Here is a 26065-nt window from a genome sequence, read left to right on the forward strand (position 1 = left end):
GGGGGATAGGGGCAGAGCTGGTCCGCAAATGGCGAAAAACCGCAAATATCCGGCTCTGACCCACCCCTGCCTCCCTTCCACCTTCCCCTGGCATCCCGGCCTTACCTGGTAAAATTTGATTGCTTAAAATTTCTCAATAAGATAAAAAATTTTCTTCTTGTCCCTCTATATTTCTCAATTCGTAGTGTGACCAGAATTCTACATGGTCTACCTTACCTCTTCCCATAACTTCTATCTTCTTATTCTTATTATCTATGCATTCATTGGACAGGCCTGGCAGCTCCAGCTTTGCTGGAAGAAGCTGAGTTTCCTGATCTTTTAGGGCCACTAAAGAACCTGTCTTAAAGGGCCTTCCCTCTCTTAAAGCCTGATCCATTGAGCGCTGAGCTCAACAAAAGCAACCAACACCCTTGGAAAAACCTCTAGTCACTAAGAATCGCTGGGAACCTTTCAGTCCCTGCTCAAGAAGCTGGCAATCCGAGCCTCTCCCATATACTTTACCAACTTCTCCAGGTATTCTCCAAACAAGAAGCACCCCTAAAGGGCATCCGACTAAGAAGCTTCTTGGATGCTATGTCTGAGAAATAATGGCGCAAACAAAGTTAAAGGCGACTACTTACTGAGAGGAAAGAAGCACCAAATTGTAAAAGGATGTTTGCCAAGAATGCTAGGCTTGACTCCAGGCAAGAGACCTCTGGGGACTCTAGCATCTGCTGCAACCACAGCCTCCACAGATGGTGGCATGGACACCAGAAGACCCAAAGCTAAACACCATGTTTCTTGTGTTGCTCACAGAGGGCCAAACACTCTTGCAGCCTTCTCTGTGACCAATACATCCACCTTAGGGTATGTCCAGTACTTTTCCACCTCCTCAGGCGTGAAAGTATACAGGCAGTCCAGGGCCCTGTCCCCCCTGACAGTCCCATCTGGGGACATCATGAGTGAAAGGACCTTGTGGAGAGGTATTCTTCAGGGGCCCTCCAATTCCTCCAATACAGGATCCCCTTCAAAGAGCTCATATATAAATTGTTAAATAAATAACCATGTCAATGAAAGAAGAGCACACCTCTCATCAGAAACGGTGAATCACATGGGGCTACTCTTCTTCTTCCTTTCTTGTCGGAGAATCCTGCTCAGAATGCAGATCTGAAGTGTAATGTGAGTCTGATTGACCTTTTAGATCCTCTGGGGACCACCTGGTGCCCACCCGGTCCTCCATGCAGTGCTTAGCCTCTTGCATGGGGTGCCAGCTGAACCCCTAGGGGTCCTGCTGCTGGTTGAGGGGTCAGCCTCTGCCTGCAAAGCCTGTTTATTAATCTGAGTTAAGCTCTGGAGCCAGGGCACCCCTCAGACAGACCCAGCTCCAACTTCCAAGGGGGGCTGTGAACTCTCCTGCTACAAGGAAACTGCAGGAGAGAAAGGGTCATGTTCAAATATGGCTGCTATTTCTGCTATTAGCCAGGCCAGTTCAAAGAAGGTCAGTCACCTGAATACTTTAGCTAGGAATAATGGAATAGGATTCCGGTTCCATTTTGTTGGTTTTTGGAACTGGGCCCATGATTAAGAAGGTTCCAATGCCTCTGTGCAGGGAATCTGTGAGGCAGCTCCGGCAGCCTTCTTCCCCTCTCCCCTGACCATATTTGAAATCTTCTCCAAACAACAGTCCATCGAAAAAGGATCAGACATAGCTGGCAGCTGTGTACAGCTGCTGGCTCTTACAGGCAGAATAGCATGTGCTGACTTTGGTTCAGGGCTCTGCATCTCCACCATCCTCTCAGCTCACTTGGGTATGTTCTTTTTAAAATTCATAGAAACATAGAAATAGACGGCAGATAAGGGCCACGGCCCATCTAGTCTGCCCACCCCAATGACCCTCCCCTACCTTTCTCTGTGAATAGATCCCACATGTCTATCCCATTTGGCCTTAAAATCAGGCACGCTGCTGGCCTCAATAACCTGAAGTGGAAGACTATTCCAGCGATCAACCACCCTTTCAGTGAAAAAGAATTTCCTGGTGTCCCCGTGCAGTTTCCCGCCCCTGATTTTCCACGGATGCCCCCTTGTTGTCGCGGGACCCTTGAAAAAGAAGATATCTTCTTCCACCTCGATGCGGCCCATGAGATACTTGAATGTCTCGATCATGTCACCCCTCTCTCTGCATTCCAATTAGCCTTATCCCCTATACAAGGAAATAAAGCTAAACAAGGCCCAGCCAATTGCCTGGCAGCTGTAGGAATCTGAGGGAAAAAAATACACACACCCAAATAAGGAGTACAGGAAGGGGAAGGGGAAGGGAGATGGAGACCTGCACTCTTTTACAGGGTCCCAGAGGACCAAGTGAAAGCCTCACTCAGTGGACACTAAGAAGCGTGACTTGGGGCAGTTGCACCATGCTCTCTACTCAATGAAGCAACAGAAAGGCTCAACTTCATTGTGTGGCCATGGTCAGCAGAGTGAAAAGCTAGGCTAAAGACTGGGAGAATCAGTCTAAACAACCTACCATATTGCTAGAGATAAATACTAGAGTTTTTCACCAAGTACCAGCACCAGTGAGTCCCCTTCATAGCTCGTATGAAGGGATTACACCCATTTGTTCAGGACAGACAACAAGGAAATGTAGACACTTCATTATACAGCTGTCCTTATACTGCTTAGAAGTAGACAATCTGCTCCCTTTGTGCCTACTTTCTACACATATATCTATATTACATAATTTATAGTCTACTCGAACATATAAAATGCTGTCCTACACACTCAAGCACCTAATAAAATAACCCCCTCATGAGAGCAAAATGTACCTGTTTGCAGTGATGTAGTGAAGGAGGTTGGTGCCCGGCATTGTCGTGCTGTTCGCTCCAACTCCTCCCCACCATGCCCCTGTGTACCTCTTGAAATGTTCAGCAGCGCAAGCGGCATCTTCCACCTGCTGCTCATGCCGGCATTGGTGCCCTTCTGATATCACATCCTGGTCCCGTGACCAGGAAGTGACAACAGAAGGGAGCCAAGGCTGGTGCAAGCAGCAGGTGGAAGATGCTGCTTGTGCACATTTAAAAGGGTGGGAGGAGAGGAGAGGTACCGGTGCCAGTGCCCTCATGAAGACTGCACCAGGGGTGGTCAGCCCCCTGCCCCCTTTACTACACCACTGCCTATTTGCACAATTTTGACAAGTTCATTGGTACTTCTGTATTTGAATTTTGTTCATGTCTTTTTCAGCTATATTTCAGGGTTAGTTACTTTTAGGTACAGTAGGTATTTTCATTCCTCTTCCCCCCTCCCTCATGGAGGGCTTAGAATTTAACGCTGGCTTTTAAAAAGCTGTGGTAGAGGTTTCTACTGCAAACCATCACGGTAAATGCTCCGATACTCATAGAATTCCTACGAGCATTAAAGCATTTACCTTGTCGGCCTGTGGTAGAAATTTCTGTCATGGCTTTGTAAAAGGAACCCTAAGTTTGTCCTGAAGCAATGAAGGGGATACTCAGAATCACAAGGAGCAGCAGTGAGATCTAAACCTTCTTTCTCTAGTTCTCTACCTGCTGCTTTCAAAAGCAAAAATGCACGTTCTTTCCCTTTCAAAATTGGCCAGGAAGTACCCAGAAAGATCTGCATGAAAAGTATCGTATTTTTTGCTCCATAAGACACACTTTTTCCCCAAAAAAAGTGGGTGGAAATAAGGGTGCGTCTTATGAAGTGAATAACCCCACCCCCAGTACCTTTTTTTAAAGTCTGTTGGAGCTTTCTGCAATCCCTGCCTGTCTTCCTCGCTAGACAGCTGTTCTGTTCGGGCAGAGCAGTGCAGAAGGCAGGGGGATGCCTGTGCTGTCTACGGGGGGGGGGGAGGGGGATATGCCGGTGCTGCCTACCAGGAGGGCGGTGCCTATGCTGCCTACTGGTTTTTCCGCTCTATAAGACCCTGTCCCGGCATACCACTAGACCACCAGAGGGGGTACTGGGCAGGGCGGTGGGAATTTTTTGTCTTGGGTTTTCCTCCTCTACAGGTGGGCGCGTCTTATGGCCAGGTGCGTCTTACAAAGCGAAAAATACGGTAAGTGCAAGTTTTGAAAAAGTTTTAGAAATGCAAAATTATGATAGCCATTATATCCCCCTATCTAAACCCATCCTTAATCCACTATCTTTTGCCCCACAGGAACAAGCATGTGCAGTGTTGATTCTCACCTGTACTTTTACCCACGGAAAGGGTGGACAATTTTCAAGTAGCCAATTGACCCAACTACCATAAATGTTAATCCATATAGAGGGCAATTTTCAAAAGATATCTACACACAAACACACACATATATTGTCCACTGTAAATTTCAAGTGGTGGCCCTATATAGCCATGCCCATACACACATCTAAAAACCTACCATGGAAACCAACTGAATCTTACAGATTCTCCTACCTATCTGGTGGATGGAATAGTAGCTGTCCTTCTTGTCAATGAAGGCATTGAGAACACTGAAATAGTCATCTTTTTGCCTTCTTGTCTTCTCCCACCTCCAATCTAAATTGGTGTAGAATACCTATAATTAGTATGACAACTGGACCATATAAACAAATGGAAACTGGATGCTGAGCAATGAAAGTCTACTAAAAAGGTAAAAATAGGTAGAAAATTTAGTGAGGGGGGGTTTCCTCTGGGAAGGAGAGAGGGAGGGGAAAAAGAAGGAAGAACATGGTACAGAAAACAGGCATCTCAATCATGGTGCCCTTAGTCCTTGGTTGGTCATATTCATAGATCTTACAAATTTTACAATATTTTGCTTTCTTTCAAAAGGTATAGGGGCAATTCCATAACAGGGAGAATGAAAGGAGCCTATTCTAAAAAAGGCAAGTAGGTACTTACTTTCCTTTATAGAATACTAGTATAATCAGGAATATACATGCCTAATATTTATGTATGAGCACATGTGCCTGCCATAGAGTTGATGTAAGGGTGAGTAGCTAAGTGGCATATATATCCACTTACATATATATGCATATATATAACTTACAGTATTCTGTAAGTTGTGTGTGTAAATGAGAGCCCCACCTATGCTCTGCCACTGTGCATACATCTGTGCACATACATACAGTGTTAAGATAAGTGGGTATTTGCAGTTTAAACATGTTCAAGTTTGCACATCAAAAATTATTGAATGAGGAGCCTTTTATGAAATGCTCACTTTTCAAAGATTACAGTATTTGGCAGAATAGACAACAGAAGCCATTAAAAAAAATAGAATACATTAAAAAATAAAGTAGCATCAACTAGGGCTTTGCACATGTTAGTAGTGCTACTTACATATATAAACAGCAATTATTGCTACTTATTTATTATAAATTCCTATAGACTACTTATTTGTTAATAAAAGCAATCAAAACAGGTGATGGGTTTTATAAACACCAGGCAATAAAGGACCTGAAACTTGCCCCCTCTATTATGAAACTGCGATAGCAGTTTCTAGTGTAAAGAGCCGAGCTGAATGGCCCGAGCTGTTCCGGACGCTCACAAAGATACAGGAAGGATTGGTCAACCTTCAACTAATAAACTACCTGGACAAATTTAACATCCTTAGTGAACACCAATCAGGATTCAGGAAAGGATACAACACAGAAACTGTCTTAGCCTCCTTACTGAACCACCTTTATGATCTCTTTATCAAAGGCAAAAGCGCACTGATCCTACAATTAGACCTCAGCAGCGCGTTCGACCTGGTAGACCATGAAATCATGCTGCTGTGCCTTGAAGTAATGGGAATTTCTGGAAAGGCAAAGAAATGGTTCCAAGAATTCCTAATAAACAGATCCTACCAAGTAATCAGCAATGGAAACTACTCCAAACCATGGAAAAACCCGTCAGGCGTGCCTCAAGGTTCCCCCCTATCGCCCACCCTTTTTAATATCTATATCGCCTCCTTAGGTCACCTCCTACAAAAACTAAACTTAATACACTACATTTACGCAGACGACATATCCATTCTAATCCCCTTAAACGACATCACAAAAGAAATTGTAGACAACCTCTCAAACATAATGACCGAAATCGATAAATGGACCACTAATTTCAAACTAAAACTAAACGCAGAGAAAACAAAAGTCTTTCTGGCTAGTCCTAATGACAAAATTACGAGAACATCGATAAAAATAAACAATCACGAATACCCAATTTCCAAAAACATAAAAATACTCGGTATCACTCTAGACACTCATCTAACTATGACTGACCACACAAACTCACTACTGAAAAAATGTTTTTACACGCTATGGAAACTAAGGACCATAAAAAAATACTTTGAACCAACTTCATTCAGGTTGCTGGTACAGGCACTGATCCTATCCATTCTTGACTACTGCAACATCATCTACCTGGGCATCGCACAAAAAAACAATAAAAAAAACTGAGATTAATACAAAACACCGCCGTTCGCCTAATTTTCGGACTAAGAAAAAACGATCACATCAGCCCCTACTATAAACAGCTGCAATGGCTTCCAATAGAAGCGCAAATACTAGCCTGGGGACTAGCACCTTCATACCTGCAAACTCACTTCATCCTACACAACCCCACACGAGCAACCAGAACCAAAAACATCTTTGCATACCCAAAGATTACAGGTTGCAGATACAAATCATTCCTGGATAGAACCTTTAAGTTCCAAGCGAACAGACAGCAAGTTTGGCTGAAAAACTACATAAACGAACCCAATCTGTCTTACAGTGCATTCCGCAAATCGGTCAAAACTGCCCTATTCGCAAAATTCATTGACTAAAACTGTCCCCTCCCTCACTAGGACTCCCCTCCCCGTAAGCGCCTTTTCTTTCTCTCAAGAAGCTCCTCATCTATTCAGGTATCCTCTACCCATAGAACTCCAATTCATATGTAAGTTCTAAAGTATTCAGGTATTCATTACCCATAGAACTCCAATTAGTACGTAAGTTTCCCATTTAGACTATTATATTGTATTTAGACTCATTGTATGGTATTGTATTTAGTCTTATTGTATTGTATTTAGACTCACTGTATTTTATTGTACTTATTGTATTTAGACTCATTGTATTGTATTGTATGTAGACTTATTGTATTGTATTAAGACCTTTTGTTATTCGCTGAATGTCCAGCCTTCTTACAATGTAAACCGCCTAGAAGTCGCCTGACTATGGCGGTATAGAAAAATAAAGTTATTATTATTATTATTATTATTATAGGAACTCTATGAGCAGCACAGGCCATTCAGCACGTCTCTCTGCACTAGAAACTGCTATCACAATTTCGTAAAAGGAGGCCTTGGACACAAAGGCCCTGATTCTGCAAAGCATGCCTAAAGTTAGGTGCAGTTTGGACGTCCAAGATAGGTATCCTTTCTAGAACTGCGCTCAGAAACACTCAGCACTGTTTAGACATCCAATTTTTGAGATGTCATTCAGAGATTTGGGTTTTAGGCAAGAATTAGACGTCCAATATCCTCAATGTTATAATATTTTATTATTATGACATTATTAGAATGGCGATTTTATGGTATTTTTCATTATAATTGTGATACTGGGAGTTGGATCTGTCTAATCTTCCATCAGAGAAAGTGACTGGGATTCGAACCAGCAACATTAGGGTAGAAGGCTGTAGGTTTAACCAGTGTGCTACACAGTGAGCTAGCAAGCTGCATAGCGATTGTAAAACTAGGTCCTATAGGCAAAAGGAAGTCTACTTTTCAGCATAGTTTGGACTTCAGATATACCCGAGTTCTATGGATGGAACTTAGGCACAGTTTGGACATCCTTAATGTGATCTGCTAAATAGCTCTCTGGGTTTTTATTTTTGCTTTATTAAACTCAAAATACATTTAAGGCACCACATAAACAGGGCACATCAAAACAGATATATTGAACATAAGAACATAAGCAGTGCCTCTGCTGGGTCAGACCATCATGTCTAGCAGTCCACTCACGCGGCGGCCCATCAGGTCCAGGCAGTGGCGTACCTAGCATATGTGACACCCGGGGCCCATCATTTTTTGACATCCCCCTCCCAATCTGTATGAAAAACATGATTTTTAGTAATAAGCCACATGTCACACATGAGTACCTAGGAAAAGGCAGCATCTTACATACTGCAGTGAGCAGTACAACATCAATACACCCATTGTAAAACTAAACAAGCCAGACTAGTACAGATCAATCTTGCAGTCAATCCGAACAAAAACCATGTCTTTCGAACACACAGATCACACCTTTGCCTAGTATGGAATATGTAATCACAAACTAACCTCTCCCTCTTTTACAAAACTGTAGTGTGGATTTTAGCCACGGTGGTAACAGCTCTGACGCTCATAGAATTCTGAGCATCAGAGCTGCTACCACCACAGCTGGCGCTAAAAAACGCTCCACAGTTTTGTAAAAGGGGGGATAAAATAGAAATACATAGACAAAGGTTAAATTGAACCAGTAAGAAGCTGGACTCTGCATACAGTGCACCACAGAAACAGTTGACACATGTCTCCTAAAGCAATAAATAAATAAATAGAAATTTTTTTTCTACCTTTGTCTTCTGTGGTTTTTGCTTTTCTCATCTTCTTGTTACTCTCTTCCTTTCATCCACTGTCTGCCATCTCTCTGCCCCTATATGACATCTTCTGTTCTTCTATGCCCCTTCCAGAAACTGTATGCCTCCCCCTTCCTTCTCTCCTTTCACCCCCATTGGTCTGGCATCTCTCTCCTCTCTTTCCCTCTCCCACACCTTTCCTCTGCAATCCCTTTCCCTTTTTTCCCTCATTTTCCTTTTCAATTTATTTTCTGCATCTGTCTAAATTATGTTCTTACTACCCTCTCATCCTTTTTTACTGTCTACCTAAAGCTTGCTACCTCTTTCCCTCACCCCTCCAGTGTTTCCCTAACTCAATCCTTTTCTCCCCATCATGTGCCCTCCTTTTATTTATCCTCTCCTTCCATCATGTACCCTCTTTCTCCAACCCTTCCATCTAGTACCTTCTCCTCTCTCTGCCACTTCCATCCAGCGTCTGCTCCCCTCTTTCTCTCCTCCCATTTCGTTCCTGCATTTGCTCCCTTATCTCTCCCATCTGCACTTCCATCCAGCATAGGCTCCCCACTACCATCCAATGTCTGCCCTTTCTCTCGCCATCCACCCCTCTTCAATCAGCATCTGCCCCCTTTCTTTCTCTCCAATATCCTTCCCCCTTATGTCTCTCCCCTTACTCTGTACATCAATTCTATCAGCACCACCCTTCCAACCACCCTGCCCCCTTTCTTTCCCTCCACCACTCTTCCATTCTAGCAATCCTGTTCCTTTCTCTCCCTTCATGCAGCAAAGTCCCACGATGACTGTAGCTACTGGCTGCCAGTCCACCCCACTCTGACGTACTTGCTCTGGAGAGGACTCAGCAGCCGCATGCTGGAAGGTCCCGCGATGACTCGTCTGCCGGCTCTGCTCCGAAAGAAGTAAGTTACATCGGAGGGGGTGGACCTGGCAGACGCAGGAAGTTGTGGCAAAGTCTCGCAATGACTGCGTCTGCTGGGTCCACTCCCTCCGACATAACTTACTTCTTCCGGAGCAGAGCCGGCAGATGAGTCATCGCGGGATCTTCCTGCACCTCAGCGAGGCTACCAACTCTGCTGCAGAGTAAGTCAGAGGTAACGTGACCATTTATTTTTTTCATCAAAAGGGGACATCTATTAATTGACTGTATCCTTTCTTTCTGCACTCAGGCCCAACAATTGTCCCTTTCTATTCCCTCCCTCCTTCCTTCCCATGTCCTAAGTGCTCCCAGTGCCTCCTTCCCGTGTCCTTATTGCCCCCAGTGCCTCCGTCCTGTGTCCTTAGTGCCTCCTTCTCATGTCCTTAGTGCCGCCATCCTGTGTCCATAGTGCCCCCAGTGCCTCCATCCTGTGTCCATAGTGCCCCCAGTGCTTCCTTCCTATGTCCATAGTGCCCCCAGTGCCTCCTTCTCATGTCCATAGTGCCCCCAGTGCCTCCTTCCTGTGTCCATAATGCCCCCAGTGCCCCCTTCCAGAGTCCTTAGTGCCCCCAGTGCCTCCTTATGTCACCCATTACCTTCCAGATTTTGTCCACCCCAAAGGCAGCCTGCCTGCTTACCTATCTCCCTCCCTCCCTGCTGCGCTAAAGCCAGCCAGTTTGCCTGCCTACATCTTCCCTCCCTGCCGCAGAAAAAAAAAAAGCGCCTCTCCCCTTCCTTTCCCCCGGTCTGCGCTGCTGAAATCTTACCTCCCCCAGCTGACAAGAAGTCTTTCCGACATCAGGACGTTCTGGGCCAGCCAATCACTGCCTGGCTGGCCCGGAACGTCCTCTCCGACGTCAGAAAGACTTCTTGTCGGCGGGGGTAGGTAAGATTGCAGCGGCGCTGGCCGGAGGAAAGAAAGGGCAGGAGGACCCGGACTTGGCCGGCTGTGTATCCCCCCCCAAGCCGTGCACCCGGGGCGGACCGCTCCCCACTTGGTACGCCACTGGGTCCAGACCCTGCATATTAATCCTCTATCTATACCCTTCAATCCCCTTTTCCTTCAGGAAAACATCTAATCCTTTCTTGAAACCCAATACCGTATGTAAAACCTTCTAGTTTTGTGTACAAACCGCAATGCTATTTGCTAATTAGAGGAAAAGATCCATTAACTGGAACACAGCACATGAAAACCACAGCTTTATGTTTCTTGCTAAAAAGCTATTCTTTTTTTCTGACTAAACAGTGCTCTAATCAGTTTATAACTGAAAGCAAGGAAAGCACATGAAAAAAAAATGTCAAACCTCAGTTTGCGAGTGTTTTGCAAGATGAGCAAAACACTCCAGCAAATAATAACTTGCAAAACAAGAATTGACTCACAAAATGAGCAGTCAAATACTGTATGCACAATATATGCACGTCATGCTTCACATTGCTGAGCACATCATGCACAAATTACTCGAAGGCAACGACGGTGAGCAGTACTGAGCTCTGCCAGAGCTGCAGAGCTGCCGGGTTGGTGGATAAGAATCAAAAGGTAGGGGAGTGCGCAATTTACAGAGAGTGAACTTTGTTTTATTTTAGCAGCAAAGACTTAGGGCAGGGGTGTCAAAGTCCCTCCTCGAGGGCCGCAATCCAGTCAGGTTTTCAGGATTTTCCCAATGAATATGCATGAGATCTATTAGTATACAATGAAAGCAGTGCATGCAAATAGATCTCATGCATATTCATTGGGGAAATCCTGAAAACCCGACTGGATTGTGGCCCTCGAGGAGGGACTTTGACACCCCTGGCTTAGGGTAAGATTATTGCACGGACGTAGACCATAGCAGAATTTTAGCTAACTTCAGACAAATATGGGACCTTTGCTAGCAGCCCGACAACCTTCAAGACTCCCAAAAGACCCAGTTTCTATGTGGGCAGCACCGGCTGCAGCTCTTCTCCTCTTCCTCCTTGAAGGTGATGGCAGTGAGCTGCAGCAGTACTGAGCCCAACCCTGAAAGCAACAGCGGCTGCTGAGACAGGAGTGGCAGCACCAGGGAGCCACCCAGGCTGCGGCTCTTTTCTTCTCTTCCACCTCCTCTGGCGGTTCGGCAGCTTTCTCCTTTTTATTTTATACATTAGTTTTTGGGTTATTTTATACACTCGTTTTTGGGTTGTGGAACGAATCATCTGGATTTCCATTATTTCCAATGGGGAAATTTGCTTTGATATAAGAGTGCTTTGGATTACAAGCATGTTTCTGGAACGAATTATGCTCTTAAACCAAGGTTCCACTGTATATAGATTGCATACATAACTTCATTTGCAAAAGCTTAAAAACTGAAAAAAAAACAGATTACAGACCTTAGCAGGGCTTCTACTTCATTGCAAATGGAGGTGTGCAGCTGCATAAAGCTGACCTCACTGTGAGATCATCAAGGTGCACCTGCAAGGTAAAATGCCACAATTAAAATATGTGCTGGGATTTGAATCCATGACCTCTGGAAGATGAGCACAGAGCTTTTACCTGGTGAGCCACAGATGATTCCTTTGTGTCATGGGGGTTCCTACCATGAGAGCTTAGTGATCCTAGCCATGTGAAAGTGAAAATACCTGTCAAGATCATAGCTTAGCAGATCCCTAAGCTATCATATCAGATATGAGAAGAAAGACATTAGTGGAAGCTGCTGTGACTCAATGGGTAAAAGCCCTGTTCCCATCTTCCAGAGTTCATAGGTTAAAATCCCAGCACATATTTTAATTGTGGCATTCTACTTTGCAGGTGCACCTTGATGATCTCACAATGAGGTCAGCATTTTACGGCTGCACACCTCCATTTGCAATGAAGTAGAAGCCATGCTAAGGTCTGTATCTGGGGTTTTTTTTCAGTTTTTAAGCTTTTGCAAATGAAGTTATGTATGCAAACTACAAATTTATTTCATGTGCTTTATTTGTTTTCAAGAATGAACTGATTGGAGCAGTTTAGTCAGAAAAAAAGGGTAACTTTTTAGCAAGAAACATAAAGCTGTGTTTTTCATGTGCTGTGTTTCAGTTAGTGGATCTTTTCCTTTAATTAGCAAATAGCATTGCTGTTTGCCACAAAAATAGGTTTTGCATGCAATATATCTGTTTTGATGTGCCCTGTTTAAGTGGTGCCTTATTAAATGTATTTTGAGTTTAATCAAGCAAAAATAAAAACCCAGAGAGCTATTTAGCAGATCGCATTAAGGATGTCCAACTGTGCCTAAGTTCTGTCCATAGAACTCAGGTCTATCTGAAGCATAAACTATGCTGAAAAGTAGACCTGATTATCATTCACCTACAGGCATGAGATGGATGCCCTAGGTCACTCAGCGTTATGCAAATGAATCGAAGGACACTCATATTGAAGCCTTGCTCATTCCACGCCCACGCCTATTCCGTTAGGCATGAGTTTTCCTAATGGGCATCCATGAAATTGTGGAGGCGCCTACAAAGTGACATCCACATCCTTTGGACATCCATGTGGCAATTATCACTCGTTAAGACCCTTAAATGGCTCATTAACCACTTAGTTTGGATGCCTAAATCCCGCTCAGTGTTAGGCACCCTTTATAGAATCAGGGCCAAAGGGCTCCTTTTATCAAGGTGCGCTACGGGGGTTAGCGCATCGGACATTTCATCACGCGCTAATCCCCGCGGAACACCAAAAAACTAATGCCTCAATGGAGGCGTTAGCAACTAGCACGGCAGGCGGTTGAACACATGGTATTCCGCGCGTTAACCGCCTACTGCAGCTTGATAAAAGGAGCCCAAAGTGTCAAAGAAATTACACATTTATATTAGGAATTTCACATCATCTGCTTTACAAGCAGATTCTCTGTCTTTTCAAGAGTTTAATTTTAAAAATGAAACATCCATAGATTTGGGAGTTCAACACTTTTTTTTATTTTTAGAAGTATTTATCGAAATACAGGTATTTCAAGAAAAATGCAAGCAATTACAAAAAGAGCAAATACCAAAGAACACCTGAGTTAAATGCAGAACAGAATATAGCTCATTAAGGCTTCTAGTCATTTTTGAAAAAAGACAAATTTTTCATAATAAAAAAAGTGGATTCCCCATAACTCTACCCCCTGCAACCTCAAAACAATCATAAACCACAGAGTGAAATACAGTATAGCAAATTAATATAATAATGACAGTACAACACAAGTCAACTTGTAACCTTAAGGAGCATTCGCTGCCAAAAATGGGCCCCAAATATTCTCCCACTTAGGCAAAGTTATTTTTGATGAAGCAATAAGGCACTCCACATTGTTTTGTAATCAGCAGTTACAAAGCTGACTCAGTTAAACACGGGGCCTCTGTGCCTGCCCCTGTTGCTACTCCTTGAAGCTGATACTCGAGGACTGCAGGGTATTTAAGTCAATCTGTTTTGACCTGTTGCAGCTATTATGAAACAAAGCCAAGCCAACTCAACCCATCTCTAAAACAACATCAAGCTATCTTATTCTAGGTCTCTTTAGACTGGAAAAGAGACGACTGAGGGGAGATATGATTGAGGTCTACAAAATCCTGAGTAGTGTAGAACAGGTACAATTCTTCCCCTCCCCGGTGCATCATGTGGTACACGGGGAGGGGCCATTTTTTTTAGGTGGCGGGATGCCCACTCCCTCCTGCCACTGGACGCCCACCACCCCGAACCTCTCATGTACCTCTTTAAAATGTTGGAAACAGGAAGCCCGCAGAGGGGTTTCTGCTTCGGCCGCCAGTCCCAAATGACACACTGTCCCTTCCCTGGTGCATCATGTGATGCATGGTGAGGGGCCAAATGCCCTGACTGGTCAAGCCAATTAGGGCCTGAACCAATCAGAACTTTAGGTCTGTCTTCTTCAAATTAAAAATTAAACAAACTGCTGTATTTTGAATTATATGTAATTTGTTAAAGTTTTTTTGATAACCTGATAAATAAAAATATTACAATAATCTAAAATACTCAGAATCAAAAATTGTACTAAAAGTCTAAAGGAATTAGTATCAAAATAAGATCTAACTTTCATAGTTTCCACAACATAAAAAAGCTTTTGTGAACTATAGCATCTATCTGAGTATCCATTGATAAATTCTGATCCAAGTAAACCTTCAGAATTTTAATAGTGGAATTAATAGGGTATGAAGTTCCGTTCAATTTCAAAATCCCTTCATTAGATGGACTAGCAAATATTTATCTGAATTAACAACCTCCTTTACTAACATGTAGTGTGGGTTTTAGTGCCAGCAGCGGCGATAACTATTCCAACACTCAAAGAATTCCTATGAGTGTCGGAGCAGTTACCGCCACTGCTGGTGCTAAAATCCATGCTACGCGTTAGTAAAGGAGGAGGTAAGTTTCAACTCTGCCATCCACTGCTCAATGAGAATTACAGTGGCAATAAGACCTGTAGATTAAGATGGTACAAAAAATTTCATGAGTGACAACTTTCTTTTCAAGTTGAATTGCATGAGCGACTTTAAGAATCTGTTCCTAACATCTTACTCTTATCTTCAATTTAGAAAGCAGTTGAAAACTCATCTTTTCAAAAAATTCATAGGCAACTAATTCTTTAACTATTTCATCCTGTACGTATTACTAATCTTTTGTAAACCGCATTGAACTACCTGGTTATGCGGTCTAGAAATTGATTTATTGTATTTATTGTCCATGAGTGTTTAAGGGGAAATTGGGCAGGTATGAAGTATACAGTACCACGAGGCTGCTGCTAGAGGTTGCAGTAGTCATTTTGGAATGCAGGCCAAAGTCTAGTAGGAGAAACCGGGCATTTTTCTTGCCTTATTTCCTCCTGGACCACAAAGGACTTCTCTAGGTAGGCCTTGGGGTAGGGACTCTGAGAGCCTTCTTTTTCTTTCAGGGAGTGGGAGGATGAATTGCAAGGGGTAGGGATCTACCAGACCCTAAGCGAGTATAACCAGGCACTCACCAATAATCAGACAGGTTTCTGGTTAAATTTGGTGCATAAAGTAAGGGCTGCTTTTATTTCTGTCCTAATTTTCTGTGATTACCTAGCTGGTTGCTTTCCTAGCATGTTTCCACTAACTGGCTAGGTCCATATTTCACCCTGTGTCTGCCCCTCCCCCATCCCTAACCTTGCTGGTTAAGTGTTGGCTGTTCAGCAGCAATATCCGTGACATCCTGTTTGTCTGTCTTGTCTGTTTAGATTGTAAGCTCTTTCAAGCAGGAACTGTCATTGTGACTCTGTACAGCACTGCTTATGTCTGGTAGCGCTATATAAATAATTAATAGTAGTAGTAGTAGTAAAGAAGGAATTGGAATCATAATGGTTATGTTGTCTGCATAACTATAAAATTTTGTTCCCAAGGTAGTTAATCTAGACCCCAAAGAAGACAGATAAATGTTAAAAAGCATCGGGGAAAGGGGAGAACCCTGGGAAACACCACAAGGATTACTCCACTTACTAGGTAAATGTATTACCAATTCAAGCTTGGAAGGAACATGTTTGTAAAATACCTTGAAAACATTGAAGTACTTCACCAGAAATACAGATTACTTCTAAACAATTAAGCAATTTCTTGTGCTCTACAAGATTGAATACATTACTTAAATCAAACTGAAGTATTAAAGCTCCTTTACCTTTGGCTAAAACAAAGTATACAAATGATCTAGCAGTAAAGCCAGTACTGTTTCAGTTAAGGTCTGGAACTCGTTGCCAGAAGTTGTGGTAACAGCAGTTAACATAGTTTGGTTTAAAAAGGTTTGGAAAAGTTCCTGGAGGAAAAGTCCACAGTCTACTATTGAGACAGACATAGGGAAAGCCACTGCTGCATGGTATGTTGCTACTATTTGATTTTCTGACAGATACTTCTTACCTGGATTTGCCACTGTTGGAAACAGGATTCTGGGCTAGATGGACCATCGGTCTGATCCAGTATAGCTATTCTTATGTTCTTAAATATTCTCATGTTCAAATTCTAAAATCTTGGGTGAGGAAAGGACAAAGCTTCTTGTCCTCAGGTTGGCCCTAAAGCATGATTTCTGAGTCTTACGGGATATATTATACAAAGCAAAGTTTTTGGTTTGCTGAGACTTTCTTCTATATTTTCGGGGGGGGAGGGTTCAGTTCATGTCATTTGAACATATGTTTTAATTCACTTAAGTGCATATTTTGTAGATTAACATATATTAAACAGATTTAGTGTGCTCTAGATTTAAGGTGCACTATCAAATCAAAGGCCCTTCCCTTATTTAGATTTAATATTCAGATTCTCATTAGTTTAGGTTCTGCTTAGGCCAGCCGATACCTCAGTCATGTTATAAAATCCTGACAAGTATTATCGAATTTTACAATCAGCTTTCCTCATATGAATATTGTGTACCTACCTCGGCCTAAGTGCCTGCATAGAAGAGCTTGGGCAAAGATCATCTGTCCACAACGTAGCATACAACCCCAGCCAGTGTCTGAGGTAGGACCTGTGCCTCCTGCAAGCACAAAACAATAGCAATAAGCAATGTAGCTTGCCACACTGTGCTGACAAATCAATCCAGAGCTCATAGGTAGAAACAGCTATATTATATCAAAAATCAAAATAGGGAAAATATTTTAGAGAAAAAGTGTGTGTTGATGGAACTTAATTTCACTATGATTTTAAAAGTGAGAAACTGGAAAGCAGAAGCATCATGATCTTGAAAATTCAAAGCTCTCTGGTACCAAAGAGGATGGAAAGCTCAAGGAAGCAAAATGCATAAGTTGGGCATGATATTGTGCATACTTAGAAACATGACGGCAGATAAAGGCCAAATGGCCCATCTAGTCTGCCCATCCACAATAACCATTATCTCTTTCTCTCTCCGAGAAATCCCACATGCCTATCCCAGGCTCTCTTGAATTCAGATACAGTCTCAGTTACCACCATCTCTTCCGGGAGACTGTTCTACGCATCTATCACCCTTTCCACAAAAAAGTATTTCCTCGGATTACTCCGGAGCCTATCACCTCTTAATTTCATCCTATGCCCACTCATTGCAGAGTTTCCTTTCAAATGAAAGAGCCTCAACTCATGCACATTTATATTATATAGGTATTTAAATGACTATCATATCTCCACCCTCTCCTCCAAAGTATACAGATTGAGATCTTTAAGTCTGTCCCCAAAAGCCTTATCATGAAGACCACACACCATTTTAGTAGCCTTCCTCTGGACCGACTCTTATATCTTTTTGAAGGTATGGCCTCCAGAATTGTACACAGTATTCTAAATGAGGTCTCACCAGAGTCTTATACAGAGGCATCAATACCTTCTTTTTCCTACTGGCCATACCTCTCTCTTCTAGCATCCTTCTAGCTTTTGCCGTTAACAAGACTAAGAATGTCATGATGCCCCTGTATCGCTCCATGGTGCGACCTCATTTGGAGTATTGCATTCAATTCTGGTCTCCTAATCTCAAGAAAAATATAGTGGTGCTAGAAAAGGTTCAAAGAAGAGCAGTCAAGATGGTAAAGGGTATGGAACTCCTCTCATATGAGGAAAGACTAAAACAGTTAGGGCTCTTCAGCTTGGAAAAGAGACGGCTGAGGGGAGATATGACTGAAGTCTACAAAATCCTGTGGATCGATTTTTCACTCCGTCAAAAATAACAAAGATTAGGGGACACTCAATGAAGTTACACGGAAATACTTTTAAAACCAATAGGAGGACATCTTTTTCACTCAGAGAATAGTTAAGCGCTGGAACGTGTTGCCAGAGGATGTTGTAAGAGCAGATAGCGTAGCTGGTTTTAAGAAAAGTTTGGACATGTTCCTGGAGGAAAAGTCCATAGTCTGTTATTGAGAAAGACAAGGGGGAAACCACTGCTTGCCCTGTATTGGTAGCATGGAATATTGCTACACCTTGGGTTTTGGCCAGGTACTACTGACCTGGATTGGCCACCGTGAGAATTGGCTACTGAGCTTGATGGATCATTGGTCTGACCCAGTAAGGCTATTCTTATGTTCTTATATCACCTTTTCAATTTGACCCCAGAGAGAAGAAACAATTTATAATGATACTGCTACAAGCAATCATAAAATTCACCATTGTTTTGTGACTGGCTGCTAAAGATTCTCACCAGGACCAATAGCTCAGTATAATAGTGCTTATCAAAACTAAACTGGAATGATCGTTAAATCTTTTTTATTAGAAAGGTGTTAAAACAATAACGACAGTGGATATTGTTTCTAGATAATCAATTATAAGTGACCAAACACAACTAATGAGATCAACACGTTATTCATGAACAAGCATAAAACTAAATTTTTGCTATTAAGTCCACCAGTGATATAAATTCAATTGGTATAGTGTAACGCTCTACTATCCGCCGGAAACTTCCCAGCAGAGCAAGGCCACATCTTGATAACTCCAATTATAAAAAACACAAAAGAACTTCCCAACATCCCATCTAATTACAGACCTATCGCCAGCATCCCGTTAGTCACCAAAATAACTGAAGGGGCAGTAAATGCAGAACTCACCACATACCTGGACAAATTCGACATCTTACACGACAACCAATCGAGCTTTCGCTCTGGCCATAGCACCGAAACCATCATAGCCTCTCTACTCGACTACCTACACTCACTCTTCAGCCAGGGTTCCAGCGCCCTAATCTTGCAACTTGACCTAAGCAGTGCTTTCGACCTAGTCGACCACACCATTCTCCTAAACTGCCTTGCACACATCGGCATCTCTGGACAGGTTCTCAGCTGGTTCCACGGGTTTCTAAACAATAGATCTTCAGAGTGATCAAGAATGACTCTTTCTCCCACAGCTGGGACAATTCCTGTGGTGTTCCCCAGGGCTCACCACTATCCCCCACCCTATTCAATGTCTATCTCGTCTCCCTGGGAAACCTCCTGCACAGCTTCAAGCTCAAATTCTTCATTTACACAGATGACATCACAATAATCATCCCACTAACCAGTTTCACCCTAGAGCTGCTTAACTCTATATCACACTTACTCAGGCAGATAGAACTCTGGATGCTATCCTATAGACTAAAACTAAACGCTGACAAAACTAAATTCTTCCTGGCCTCCCCTAACGATAAAATCAAAGATACCTCAATTCAAGTGAATGGATCGGACTTCCCCCTAGAATAAACCCTAAAAATACTAGGAGTCACCCTAGACAAACATCTATCCCTTGAGAAGCACACTGATCTTACCGTCAGGAAAAGCTTCTCGGTGCTCTGGAAACTCCGCACCATAAAAAAATACTTTGATGACAACTCATTCCGACTGTTAGTATAATCCTCCATTCTCAGCATTCTGGATTATTGCAACATCATTTACCTAGGCTCCATGAAGAAAACCACCAGGAGACTAAAACTGATTCAGAACTCTGCCATCCGCCTTATATTTGGCCTAAACAAATGGGAACATATCACCCCTTTCTACCATAAACTGCACTGGCTACCATTTGAATCCAGAGTACTATTCAAGTTCACATGCCTCAGCTACAAAACGGTGTTTGGTCTATCCCCAAGCTACCTCATCCCCCACTTTAAATTAAATCACAACAATAAGAACTCTCGCAGAATTCATCTGTTCGCCTTCCCCTCCCTAAAACTATGTCATCTCAAAAGGTTCCTTGACAAAACCTTCTCCTTCCAGGTGGCTAAACTAAACTCATGGCTTGCCCAAATTGTACTTGACGCCCCCACCTATCTGGCCTTCAGAAAAAAACTCAAAACTCACTTATTCCACGGACAGAACCCCTAACACTCCCACTCGCTTCTTCTACTCCCTTCAATACACATGAACCTCCACCTTCCCCTCCTACTGTACCCTCCAAACCAATTAACTTCACTGACCGGTATTTTTTCCCTGTAAAAAAAAATAAAAAATGTTACCCTCCTATTGTACACTCTTGTATATTCCTATTGTACACTATTGTATATTCTGTCAACTTCAATGACATGTACATTCCAAAAATTGTTAATTCCAATGTTATCTTCGTTTGTAATCTTATTAATTGTTGTGAACGCCTAGAACTCTCTAGGTATGGCGGTATACAAAATAAAGTTATTATTATTAATACTAGTATTTTAGCCCGTTACATTAACGGGTGCTAGAATATATGTCTGTCTGTCTTTATTTCTGTCTCTCTCTCCCCCTCCCGCTGTCTTTCTTTCTGTTTGTCTCTGTCCCTGGCCCCCTTTGTCTGTCTGTCTTTCTGTGTATCTCCCTGCCCCTGTGTCTTTCTTCTTTTCTTTCTGTCTCCCTTCCTCCCGCTGTCTGTCTGTCTGTCTGTGTTTCTATCTGTCTCTCTCCCTACCTCCTATGCAGCAGCATTTCTCTCCCACCACTTTCTGTGCAGCAGCCAAAGCAGCATCCCCTCCCCCTCCATGTCCCTCCCCCCACACCAATTCCCTGTGCAGCAGCAGTAGAGTTTCCTCTACCCCCCATTTCCCTTCCCGCGGTCTGTACGGCTTCCTTAGTCCCTTACCGCCCCCCCTTCCCTTCCCGCGGTCCCGACTACGAACCTGGTGATTCTAGCAGCGTGTGCAGCAGTCGTCACACGCTGCTTCGGGTCCTTCTACTGCCCTGATTTACTCTGGCACGTCCCTGATGACATCATCAGAGACGCAGCAGAGCAAATCAGGGCAGTAGAAGGGCCTGAAGCAGCGTGTGAAGACTGCTCCATACGCTGCTGGAATCGCCAGGTTCGTAGTCGGGACCGCGGGAAGGGGGGGGCGGCAAAGGACTCGGGGTCCCGGGCGGCGGGGTCAGTGCAAGAGCCGGGGCGGAAAGTTGCTGGGCTCCTCGGGTCTGTTGCGGAGGCCGGGCCAGCTCCGTTTCTTGGTTTGTCCCAGGGAGGGAGGTGGGCAGGAGGCGTTCTTTGTGCCCCAGCCCTTCGAAGGGTGCGTGCGAATAGCTGGGAGGCCTAGGTGGTGACAGGGGCTGCGGTGGCCGTCTCTGAGTGACGCCAACTCTCGCTTCTCCTTTTCTGTCACTCCCGGACCACTGCCCCGCGCCCTCTGATGACTATGGTACACTTTTATTTTCCCCCCTCTGTGGCTGCCTCTAAATGTCCTGCCGCCGAACGCGCCTGTCGCGTCTCTAGCACACCTTTGGATATGTAGTAAGCGCGCATGCACACTCGTGCCGCCACATCCCGACAGATCAGAGATCAAGGAACACGCAGCGTGAGTGATAGATTATTAATATCCCTTTGAATTTAGAATTGGAATTGAAAATTTTGGGGACTGTATTTGATAGTCATCTGATTTGGGATGCACAGGTACGTGCTTTAACTAGAAGAGTATTTGTGACATTGAGAAAATTAAGATGAATTTGTCATTGTTTTGATAAAGGACATTTTTGGCTATTAGTTCAATCACTTGTATTGTCTCAGTTAGATTATTGTAATGTTCTTTATGTAAAAAATTACAGACCATTCAGAATAGTGCAGCTAGCCTTATTTTTTCAGCCACAGGATATGATAAAGTAATGCCTTTATATCACAGATTACATTGGCTTCCTTTTGAAGCATGGGGTATCTACATTATGTACACAATTTTTTTTTTCATGGAGAGATTCTGGAATATATGTTAAATTTAATAGAATCACCATCTGATAAGAATTATGGCTTGGTTAGCAACCATTTGAGGTTAACACATTTCCAAATCCTAGAAGTGTTAAATATAAGAAAATACACGCTATTAGGAGCATTTTCAAACACTAAGATGTCCAAAAAATGGCATAAATTGGCACTTGGACATTTTTCTCACCAAAATGTCCAAGTGCCAATTTTTGAAGCTGACTTTCTGGACATCTTGCTGGGCTTCTTAGCCCTATGTATCCATAGTTCGAGGGGGCATGTTGGAGGCATGTTATGGGTGGGTTTTGGGCATGCTTAGCACTTGGATGTTTGCAGTAATAAACATTTCTCAAGACATTCAGAACAAAACTTAGATGTCTGGAGCTAGACCTGTTTTAAAAGTGTCCAAGTGCCAAAAAAGGAACCCAAACTGACCAGAAAACCACTGGAAGGATTAATAACCCCTCCCACCCAAAAAGATCTCCATCTGCCGTAGGGATACCAAGTTCTTAGATTCTGTAGGTGATTGCTTCCTGGAACAACTTGTCATGGAAAATATAAGAGGAAATGAAATTCTGGACTTAATTCTAAATGGACGACAAGGACTGGCACAAGGTATAGAAGTAGAAGGGACGCTTAGAAACAGTGAGCACAACATGATCCACTTCCACCTAGACACAGGAACAAAAAAATCAATCCAGAACGACTGCCAAGGCACTGAACTTTCGAAAAGGAAACTATGAAGAGATGAGAGTCATGCTGAGGAAGAAGATTAGGAAGAAGATAAGCACTGTAAATAACCTACAGCAAGCATGGTCCCTTTTTAAGGACACAGTCACCAAGGCGCAAATACTATATATACCATGTATCAACAAGGGTTCCAAGAGGAAAAAGAACAAGGAACCTGCGTGGCTCACTGTAGCAGTGAAGGAAGCGATCAGAGACAAGAAGACTTTGTTTAAGGAATGGTAAAGGACAAAAATGGACGAAAACTTGAAAAAGCACAAACATCATCAAAGCAAATGCCATAACACGGTAAGAGGGGCCAAAAGGGACTACAAGGAAAAAATAGCCAAGGAGGCAAAAAATTTTAAGCCATTCTTTCGATATATTAAGGGGAAACGACCCGCTACGGAAGCAGTGGGGCCGTTAGATGACCATGGAATAAAGAGAGTACTAAAGGAGGACAAAACCATCGCTGACAAACTGAACACATTTTTTGCGTCTGTATTTACCGAAGAGGATATATCCAATATACCAGAAGCCAACAGGATATACACAGGAAGTGAAGACAGGAAACTGACAGGGTCGACAGTCAGTCTAAAAGAGGTATGCAGACAGATTGATAGGCTTAAAAATGATAAATCCTCGGGACCAGACGGCATCCACCTGAGTGTAATCAAGGAACTAAAAGGAATTCAGTGGTCTCCCCAGAAATTTTTTCCAGCCGGGTGGCATGAAAAAGTAGCCGGGTGGGGTGGTATGGGGAAAATTAACCCCCTCTTTTACTAAGGTGCGTTAGCATTTTTAGCGCGCGCAAACCCCTGCGCTAAGAGGGAAAACTAAAGCCAGCTCAATGCTGGCGTTAGTGTCTAGTTTACATGGCAATTCTGCATGTGCTAAGCGTACGCTAAAACCACTATCACAACTTAGTAAAAGGAGCCCTAAATGTGTACTATTTTTTAATTAGTTTATTATTATTTTCCAATGCTCAATATGACTTCCTTTTTTTAAGGTTTGACACTTGTGCCAGAATATTTTTACTAAATTTAAGAAGTATCCAATTCTAGAAGGGAATAATTAGATATTTGCCCTCTTTCAAATGGTATAGAGGTTTAAAAAGGGAAAAGCGTTAATGAAGTCATTAGGTTCAATCTAGCCATTTATTTCTGCATGAATTTAAACAACAACAAAAAAAAGATAAATATAGCTCATCCAGTCATACAAGAAATGGCTCTCCAGCAGGGGTGCCCACACTTTTTTGGCTTGCGAGCTACTTTTAAAATGACCAAGTCAAAATGATCTACCAACAATAAAATTTTGAAAAACACAAAGCACACTGTACGCAGAGAAAATGTCAGTAAGGAAGGAGGGAGGGGGCACAAACTTGGGATACAGAAGGAAGGGAGGGATAAAGAAGGAAGGGGCATGAACTTGGGACAAAGGAAGGAAGGAGGGTGGGAGCATGAACTTGGGACACAGAATGGAGAGAGAGACATGTTGGGACACAGAAGGAAGAGAGGGGACATAAACTTAAGACAAAGTCTATAAGGAAGGAGGGAGGGGGCACAAACTTGGGATACAGAAGGGAGGGAGGGAAGGGGCATGAACTTGGGACCTAGGATGGAAGGATAGAAGAAAAGAGATGCTGAGGTGGAGGAGGGAATAGAAAGGGAAAATTGTTGAGCATGGATGTGAGGGTGTACATGGAGAAAGGAAGAAAAAGGAGAATGTTGGGCATAGGAAGAGAACTGTTGGACATGTTGGTGAGAGAAGAGTAAGGTAGAGAGAGATGAGAGGGAGAAATGTTGGATGTGGTGGTGGAGAGGGAACAGTGGGACAGATGCAAGAGGGAAGAATGTTGGACCTGGTGGTGGAGGGAATGGAGGAAGAGATGTCGCATGGCCCTTTGTCAATTAGTAATCAGTCATATCAATCATGGAGTTATATGTCACTCACACCCCTATAATGTACAAGCCAAGACCAGTCCACCTGAATTCTACTACCGACAACCTCCTCGCACAATGACGTTACGTACTCGAGCTCCCGGAAAGATTCCTTGTTTGCTACGAGGTTGCGAAGGACAGCGTGGAAGAGAGTGCGAGGTCCGATTTGTTCAGTGTCCTGTCCTGCACCATAGGTATCCTGCGCTGTGGTGAAGTTTCCAAGTGAGCGAAGGGGAGGCTTCCTTTGCGCCGTGACTTTTTTCCCTCATTAGGCATAGGTCAGTGGCGGATAGAAGCTTACAACTTGCTTCAGGCCTTCCTCGTTGCCGGGTCCTGCCTTCGCGGAAACAGAAAGTAGGCAGGACTTGGCAGCAAGAAAGGCCCGAAGCAAGTTGTAAGCTTCTATCCATCGTTGACCAGTCTCCTGCCTTAGCCCGTAGCAAACTCATGCTTCGGGGCTCTAAGGTGTGCATGCCAGCTTCCCTTCTCTTCTCCCCCCCCCCCCCCGGATGTAACTTCCAGTTTGGGAGGGAAGTCGGCACGCACACCTTACAGCCCCAAAGCATGAGTTTGCATCTCCAAGCCGGTGAGAGATGAATTTTAGGGGGGATTTTTTATGTTGAGCGGTGGCAGCAGCAGGATTCCCAATAGATGACAGCCGAGCGGTCATCTAAATTTGCTGGGCGGACCACCCGGCTAAAAAGCCCTGGGGAGAACACTGGAGTTATAGCTGAACTGCTTCAACTAATAGCCAATCTGTCGATCAAATCAGGAAAGATTCCAGAAGACTGGAAAGTGGCAAATGTTACGCTGATCTGTAGCCCTTTCAGGACCAAGGGACATATTTGTCCCATAACTTTAAAATCCTATAAATTTTGATTGGGATAGTCTACAGTTCTAAATTTGATATGTACGGATTCCATATGATACTGCCTTTATGTAAACAAACTGGTTCCGACATTCATTCATTAGCGTCGTTGCCAGATTGACGAGAAGATTCACTTGCCACACTGTCCATAAGCCAGAAGTTTGATTTTTTAAATAAAAAAAATGATATTTCACAAAAAAAATCAATTTTTTGGCATCTGCAAGCCCTTTTTACCATAAAAATGTCGTCAAAACCACAAAAATTGGCCTACGATCCTTATGGTCCTGAAAGGGTTAAGAAGGGATCGAGGGGGGATTCGGGAAACTACAGACCAGTGAATCTGACTTCAGTACCGGGAAAGATGGTAGCGGCGCTGATAAAGGACCACATCATCGATCACCTTGACAAACTTACTGCACTTCTTTGAGGGAGTAAATAGGCAGATAGACAAAGGTGACCCAGTTGACATCGTATATCTAGATTTTCAGAAGGCGTTTGACAAGGACCCGCATGAACGTCTACTT

At 43.3% G+C, this 26065-nt stretch overlaps 1 protein-coding gene across 10 annotated transcripts in view; it reads right to left on the reverse strand.

Moving 5' to 3' along the window:
* ATG4B (autophagy related 4B cysteine peptidase) overlaps window positions 1-26065 on the reverse strand; it is a 669563-nt gene that overhangs the window by 378684 nt on the left and 264814 nt on the right. For 9 of the 10 annotated variants that reach the window (XM_033957652.1, XM_033957647.1, XM_033957650.1 and 6 more), the window contains 2 exons: window positions 16810-16908; window positions 4403-4504 (listed from right to left, as the gene is read on the reverse strand). In XM_033957652.1, the coding sequence (XP_033813543.1) occupies window positions 4403-4504; window positions 16810-16870 (163 nt within the window). In that variant the 5' untranslated portion in view covers window positions 16871-16908. The remainder of the gene's footprint in view (window positions 1-4402; window positions 4505-16809; window positions 16909-26065) is intronic. The other variant, XM_033957649.1, reaches the window with a different exon arrangement.

Source organism: Geotrypetes seraphini, chromosome 9 (genome assembly GCF_902459505.1).
Source record: "Geotrypetes seraphini chromosome 9, aGeoSer1.1, whole genome shotgun sequence".
NCBI lineage: Eukaryota > Metazoa > Chordata > Amphibia > Gymnophiona > Dermophiidae > Geotrypetes > Geotrypetes seraphini.